Below are 7,500 nucleotides of genomic sequence, written 5' to 3'. Positions count from 1 at the left end.
CAAGAGTTTACCAATAAATTTGTGAAATGATAAATTTCAGGTGATTTGATCAAAGTGGCTGTTGTAGTGGATTCTTTAAGCAGGCTGTTGCAATGGAAGTCATCATCAATGGTGTGCACATTACTACATCAGTTATTTTCCAGTTCAGCAGAATTACAAACAGGTGTCAATAAAATTTTGTAGCTAGTTAGTAAAATACTCCAAGTGCATCATTTTGGCCTTTCAAGTGTCCAAACAAACAGTCATCATTCTCCATACAGAGCATTTTCACGTGACGTCACGACAGCCATGTTGGTGTTCCAAAACAAAGAAATGGTGGCCATGTTGGTGTTCCAAACTAATCCTCTGGGAATTGGAATCTTTTTTTTTTTTTCCATCAAATTAGCTTCCATTTGAGTCACGTGAGTGAAAACGCTCTATTAGGATTCAAAATGGAATACAATGGTTACCCAAACTTAACCCCAGTCATATACCGTAATTATTATTATTGTTGTAAGTTATTATTATTGTTATTATTATAACTGCATATATTATAATTCTAGTATAACTGCATTAACTGCAAAGGACCAGATTATCAATAATATTACATTATTCCAGCCCATTATTCCTGTCCTAGTTGTCTTCAGTACAAATGATGATAGATTGCCATTAATATCTAAGTTCTTTTTCATACATTTAATGTAAGCAGGCTGAAAATGGCATAATTTCATGTATAAGAAACTGGAGACTTGGATAAATCAGGACTTGCAATGAAGCCTTCTTAAATTGGAGGGGGAGAACTCTTGACGGATATGAAATCAAGTGGAGCTATGATCCTCGTTCATAACTGTGAGGATCATAGCTTCACTTAATTTCATATTCGCAGTTCAATAACTATTATCATTTTGTTCATTGGTTCATTCATTGCGGTAACATTTGAACCCACAAATGACCAGCTCCCATCATCAGTGGCTTCATACAGTACTCTGTTGGTTTGAGCATTGCACCGGCATTGTGTCACAGGTTCAAACCCTGTTGAAATCCTGATATTTCCAGGCTTCTCTACGCAATTCCTCCCAATTTTGTTTATAAGCGCTAGGATCATAGCTTCACGTAAGTGAATATTAATGTAGCTGATGCCATGTTTCATTGACGTATATTTTAAGTTTGTGAGTTTTTACTGGCTTTCTATCTTATTGCAAGGTTATAAAGTTGTTCAAGTTGTTTGCCTGGTGCATTCAGATCTCCATGATGATCACACTTTAAATTCTGTCAACTTTCTGGCTTCATCCATTGTCTGGCTCACACAGAATGATCAACAAACAGGTGAACATTGAGGACAACATAATTATTTTGTCGTTTCTCATTTAACAAATTGAATTAATATTCAAGTAACCCCTAATAAACTGATTTAACCCTTCCTCATCTGAGAGAGAGAGAGAGACTTAATATAAATTTTCTCTGCATGGTTAACACCGGACAGTTTTACTCACCAATTAGGAATGCTTTAGGTGGGAATGGGTGAACACAGTTTTTTCTAACAATTTGAAAGAAAATATCATTATTCTGGCTTAAAGTGCCCCTGAGATAAAAAAAAATCACTTGCTTTTTGTCTTCAGATTTTGAAAGTGTGTTTGCTTAAAACCTGACTGGCAAAATTTTGAGCTTTGATTATTTTTTATCCAAAGGCCATTTACTTTGAGTGTATGTTTTGGAGTTCAGGGTCCGCTATTACTCACATTCAAAACTGACTGATTGGACCTCAGAGGGTGGGTGCAGTGTTCAACAAAAATAACTAATATTCATCCTTCCCCCCCTAAGAATTAAACTATACTTGTCAGTACGGACTGGTTTAGGTTTTATAGGGTTAACACCTAAAAACTGTCTCCTTTTCCTCCAAGTGACACATGAAGATTTTACTTTGTCTCTTCTCTCATATCTTTTTTAACCCATTGACTCCTGGGAGTGAGGCTTACAGATTTTACTCTGTCAAACATCAGTGAGATGATTTCACTTGTGATTGGGTAGCAGTTCAGGAATCAATAGGGTAAAAACCTCTACACCCACTCAAAAACTATGTCCCCTTTAATTAACAAGCTCTACATCTGCTCAGAATGTTTCCTTTAGCCCATTGCCATTTAAGAGTGAGATTTATAGATTTTACTCTGTCCAACACCAGATGATTTTACTCGTCAATGGGCCTTATTAGCATGGCAGCCATATTGGCCATAGACAATAGATTTCATACCCTGAGCCTTGAGTTGAAATGTTTGGGAACAAGCTTTGGTGGGGCAAAACAAAAGTTTTCAATCCCTCGGGACTCAACATGGCCTGTTCGATTCCGTAAATGCTCAGATACCAACACAAGACATCAAATAACTATCTGACTCCAATTAACTCACACAACATAACAATCCAGGTCCTTTTCTTCGGTTTAATGACATCAACAGGAACAACTTTCTAAAGATAATTTTTTATTTCTCAACGCACGTGTTTTTACAATCCCATGATCCTTTACGTTACTTAGCAACTATTTCAACATGGTTGTCACGCTATTCAAAAACAACTGTCACAGAGGTTTCTACGTGTTTGCCTAAACTTAGAAAGTATGCAAATCTTAAATGTTCGTAGATCCTAAATCTTTCGACATGGCCGCTGTGTGATTAAGGACCATGGGGGCAGTTCAGTAGTAAATGGAATAACATCATCTACAATCTACATCCACTTGACAAAAACTATGTCCTGTTTAAGAAACTTAGTGCATTTTCCTTAGAATTTTACAATAAAAAATTGACTAAGAACAGAGATGAGCTTAAAAATTGTGGACCACTAGTTGAGTATGTGTATGTCAGATACACTGTTACTACTTTTACTTTAAAAAGACTATCAAATTATAATGTTACTCTGAATTTGATACATTGTAGATGAACCAGTTACCTGGTGTAAAGTGTTACATAAGCGAAAGACTGGAAAGGTAATCAAAAAGGTAATGCAGCATATTAAAGTCTATTTTGATATTTTTTATCAAATCAAGGCATCAACTATTCTTGTTATTATTCTTATAATAATTTTTGTTCTCATGCAGGTAGAAAGTTTCAGCATTGGCCCTGATCATAAACTAACAGAACATGAAGAAAGAGACTGGCGTGCCTCCTCATCTGCTATTCACAATGAAACTACAAGAGAGGTAAGTGATTAAAATAGTACGTAAAAGTGCAATGACACTCCCAGTAACGAAAAAGTAAAGGTAAATACCAATAAATTATAAAAACTAATGCAGTTTTTATAATAATTTATTCCTTGTATGCAATTGCTGAGTGATTGCAGTGTGATCAAATAGAGATGCTGTAATGATGCACCAGGAATTAATTCCTACAATCCCTTACAAAGTCCAGCTCCACTTTCATTACACCCTCAATTCTCAATACACCATACATACGTTATTGACAGTGTTAGAAGATTTAGCTGAAAAGCTATTATTAAATAACATTGTGGACACAGCAGAAAAAAAAAGCCTTTCAACAAATACATTAATTAAAATAGTATTCATGTGTCTGAATAGTTAAGCCTGGTTTTCACTAGCAACGCAATCACAAGCATAAGCGCAAGCAAAAGCACGAGGGTGCTTATTTCACGGTGAAAACGGGGTTGACGCAAGCATAAGGGCAGGCTCAAGGATCAAAATTTTTCCTTGTGCTTGTGCTTGCATTTGCTTGTGTAAAAACGAAACACAGCATGAGCACAAGGAAATTTGTTGGGTCTGGCCAATTAAAGTACTCGCTCTAGATTCCCTACTTCTGAACACATGACCAAAATGGCAGTTGCTGTGGTTGATTTTTTCTGATTATGTCAACGTTTATTTTCACTAGCATAAGCTGCTTGTGCTTGTGCCTGCATCACTAGTGAAATCCAGGCGTTATGTACAATAAAATATTAAAAATTGACATTAATGAATAATTTTATCACATGCATATAAATTTCATTAAGGAATGTCTGTTATGTAGCACAAGCATTGCATTTGCATGATCCATCGAAAAGGTTCATAATATTCCCTTACGGCTTTCTTGATGGCTTGAAGACCATTTTTTCCTATGAATATCTTGACTTGTTATATACCTAGCCTTTCACTCAACAAAACGAGCACTGTGATTGGTTGGTTCTTGGTCACGTGCCCCTGATCAAATTCAAATGTATCCTGATGAGGATACAATTCCACAGTTGTTGCCCGCTCTGGATGTTTTGCTGCGATTGTTGACGGAAAAGTCTAAATACACAACAAAGCACTTAATGTCTGGTCCCTTGGGAAACCTACGTACGTGTAGTTTTGTTTTCCCTCAAGTCCTGATGTTTCCTGAGACTTTGTCTGAGACTTTGTCTCAGGAAACATCAGGGACTCTTGGGGAAACTAACTGTTTCCCTCTGGACCATACATTAAGTGTGTATTATTTTCCCCCACAAATGGGGACACTATGCCTTAGGTCACTTTCTCCTGTGATTTGCTAAATATTTATAAGCCTTGTATTTCTCTTGTGGCATCAAAATGGAGGAATTGTGTAAACATCATGCTTAAGCAAACTATGTTGTGATCCATTGGGTTCCTCCTTTTAAGATCCTTAAAAATAATAGTTTTAAGTATGACTGGTTCAAGGAATTAAAAGTGTAATGATTCAAGTTCCTTAATTTAGACAACAACACATTTCCATCCTTTTTGGTTTAAGGAAGTAACTTTTGGGATTGAAATTAGTTGCAATTAGAATTTCCTGGCTGAAAAAGTGAAGGAAAGACAGGAGCTGAAACCTGCACCCAAACATTAATCCATTGACCCCTCAGACGGCCTTGGGCCCCCCCAGTTGAAGAAAAATCATCTGGCATTAGAGTAAAACCTGTCAAGTCTCCCTTCCAGGAGTCAATGTGTTAAAAAAGCCTGAAGCAAACATTGCTTGAAACTAATAGTAGTTAGCATTTTTGTTTATCCACATTATGAGTTCCAGACTCAGTCATATGTGATAACCATTACCTCCTGGAGAAAAAAAGATTAGGGCATTCCAATGTCTGGTAATAATCCTGAATTTAAGCATTAAAAGGGCATCATGTTTACAAGCAGACAAAATACAAGACCCTTTATTGAAACAGTGGTTAAATGATCGGCAGCTCTCCAATATCGGACACGCAATCAGAAGAAATGAAGGTGACCTGAAAGGTTTTTCGACAATATTGTCTTATCATACACTTAATCCACATGGTAAAGTACATGTACAGAGGGTGACAGAAAACAAACAACTAATTGCAATTATAATGTTTCCAAGTATTTGGATTAGGATGTCATGCTGAATGCTAGTGAAGTAAGAAATGCTGCAAGGGACCATTGAATGATCAAGAGTTAAAACTTCCTCTCCTTTCTCCTTGATAGTAAGAGAAAGAGCTGGCCAAGACAGAGAGATACTGTCTACAGCTGACAGTCTCACATACAGTAGTTTGATCCATAAACATAGCTATAAACAAGAGCAATCCGTGCATCTATCTTGAATTTATTGTGTTTAAGCTCACAAATTCCTCTAAGGTCATGTCCATTCGGGAATGTTTTCAACCTGCTACTCCAAATGAACCCAGGGTTATTAGCTGAAACAGGTGATCAGCCAACTCAACTACACTGTTGAACACTTTTTTTATTTCTGATTAGCATCATCATCTTTGCAACATGGTGCTGAGACACCAATTATTATAGTGATTAGCAGAACACAAAAATCCACAAACACAAACAACTTAGACCTTAACAGTTAAGGCAATCTGATTTGCACATTCCTTGCTACAGGACTTATCTTTGGCTAATTTCTGGGTTTTTTTCTCCCAGCAGGTTGATCCTACTCAGAACCTCACATTTAATCTGAAACTGACTGATAATGAGAGACAAGCTCGTTCCAACCTAAAACTCCCATACATGTACCATGAAGAGAAGACAAGTGAAGTAACAGTAAACTGCCCAGGGGAGGGGAGAGTATTTTACCAGCCTGATGAAGCCGATGACTTTGATGATGAAGATCCAGATGATGACTTAGACATATGAAACAATAATCTTAAAACTTGTTTCATTTGAGTGCAATAATTATAACTGTACAAACGTAGAGCTTCCATACACTATGAATAGTCATTGCAGTTGAGGTTCAAAAAAGCAGGATTCTTGCCTTATTTGAAACCTCTAGGAGAACTCTTACACTACAATTCCTTGAACCACCTCAATACAAAACACCCATGGCTCCCAAGATTCTTTCAAAATTTTACTCCCTCATTTGGAAGAAGACAAAGGAAACCACTGAGAAAATCTACTACAACTACATGGGTCATGAAAAGGGCTTTGCAGTGCACTTGTATAAAAGAAAATGCATTTTATCTCCACTTAAACTTGTGAACTGTTTACCTACAATAAAATTCACTGACATTGACAGTATAAAAGATTTTCCCTGACTGTGGCAACCCTGAACTAATTCCTTGAATTAAAAAGGTTTTGTCTTTTCCATTGAGTTGAAAGTGTTTACAGTCTTTGTTTCCTTAGTGCAAAGAAGGGTCAAAGATTTGGATGTGTCGGGTACAGTGTGCTGTGTGTTGACTAAACAGCAACACAGCTGATTTGGATCTCACAGTCTTGAACTAAAATGATCATTATGGGTATCCCTTCTTTCTGGCTCTCATAAAAAATGTACATCTTTTAATTAATTAATATAGAGCAAAACGTAAAGCAATGAATAGTATGTGGAGATATTTATACTTGATGTGGTCAGATGTTGATGGCCAAACATGTGATCTTACTCAAAATTCTTTGTCTTTATTTTCAAACAATTCAAGCACATATAAAAAAAAAGAGGTAAAAGAACTAAGAGGAAGAATGTTGCACCTGTTGTCATACGCTTCTCCGTCTTCTTGTTCGTCTCCATAAAAATATGAACAGCAGTGCACACAAAGAAAGTATTAAAACCCAAAACTTAACATGGAAATCAACACATGATGCAGTTGAAACACTTGCACTGTTTGGAAGTGTTTTAAGTTTATGAATGTAATACAGTTGATCTGGGGTGAGTGAATCACCAATACCAATAAGCATTTGCAACTCACAGGTGCTGATGAAATAATCAATCAAAAAAGGCATGTGAGTATTTTGAAAAAAATATGGTATATGGACTGGCTTCACTCCAAGCTGGTGGGCCAAAATGCCGATATAAGCATCGTCTGGTCCAATTCTCCAAATCTGTCTTGACAGATGCACCATTTTTGGAATTAATTTCCACGACAGGACAAGCATGGAACCCTTGCAAAACACAGGGTAGCGATCCAAAGCAAGATCACTGGGGCTGACATAATGTTTGTGCGATTGTTTTCTGACAACGACCGTGTCGTAGGTAACGCCTCCATATAACGATTCTTTTTCGCCTTGACCTTGCAACCATGTAACCAGCTTAGCAATATCCACATAAACATCATCATCTGTTTTCAAAACATAATTGCATTTGATCTTGGTAGCCCAGTAAA

The 7,500-nt window shown here is 36.8% G+C and overlaps 2 protein-coding genes across 8 annotated transcripts in view; one reads left to right on the top strand and one right to left on the bottom strand.

Moving 5' to 3' along the window:
• Nucleotides 1–6,429, top strand: part of LOC138051194 (elongator complex protein 5-like) — a 12,213-nt gene extending 5,784 nt beyond the window's left edge. For 4 of the 7 annotated variants that reach the window (XM_068897352.1, XM_068897350.1, XM_068897355.1 and 1 more), the window contains exons 6-10: nucleotides 41–163; nucleotides 1,183–1,305; nucleotides 2,904–2,965; nucleotides 3,065–3,166; nucleotides 5,831–6,429. In XM_068897352.1, the coding sequence (XP_068753453.1) occupies nucleotides 41–163; nucleotides 1,183–1,305; nucleotides 2,904–2,965; nucleotides 3,065–3,166; nucleotides 5,831–6,043 (623 nt within the window). In that variant the 3' untranslated portion in view covers nucleotides 6,044–6,429. The remainder of the gene's footprint in view (nucleotides 1–40; nucleotides 164–1,182; nucleotides 1,306–2,903; nucleotides 2,966–3,064; nucleotides 3,167–5,830) is intronic. The other 3 variants (XM_068897353.1, XM_068897351.1, XM_068897356.1) reach the window with 1 other exon arrangement.
• Nucleotides 6,430–6,753: 324 nt separating this feature from the next.
• LOC138051193 (UDP-GalNAc:beta-1,3-N-acetylgalactosaminyltransferase 1-like) overlaps nucleotides 6,754–7,500 on the bottom strand; it is a 1,319-nt gene continuing 572 nt past the window's right edge. The window contains exon 1 of the mRNA XM_068897349.1: nucleotides 6,754–7,500. This exon is cut by the window's right edge and continues 572 nt beyond it. Coding sequence (XP_068753450.1) covers nucleotides 6,875–7,500 — 626 coding nt within the window. The 3' untranslated portion in view covers nucleotides 6,754–6,874.

The sequence above is a fragment of the Montipora capricornis genome, chromosome 6, assembly GCF_036669925.1.
Source record: "Montipora capricornis isolate CH-2021 chromosome 6, ASM3666992v2, whole genome shotgun sequence".
In the NCBI taxonomy this organism is placed as follows: Eukaryota; Metazoa; Cnidaria; class Anthozoa; order Scleractinia; family Acroporidae; genus Montipora; species Montipora capricornis.
Note: the sequence above shows the minus strand (reverse complement) of the source record. Positions and strands in the feature narration are given on the sequence as shown.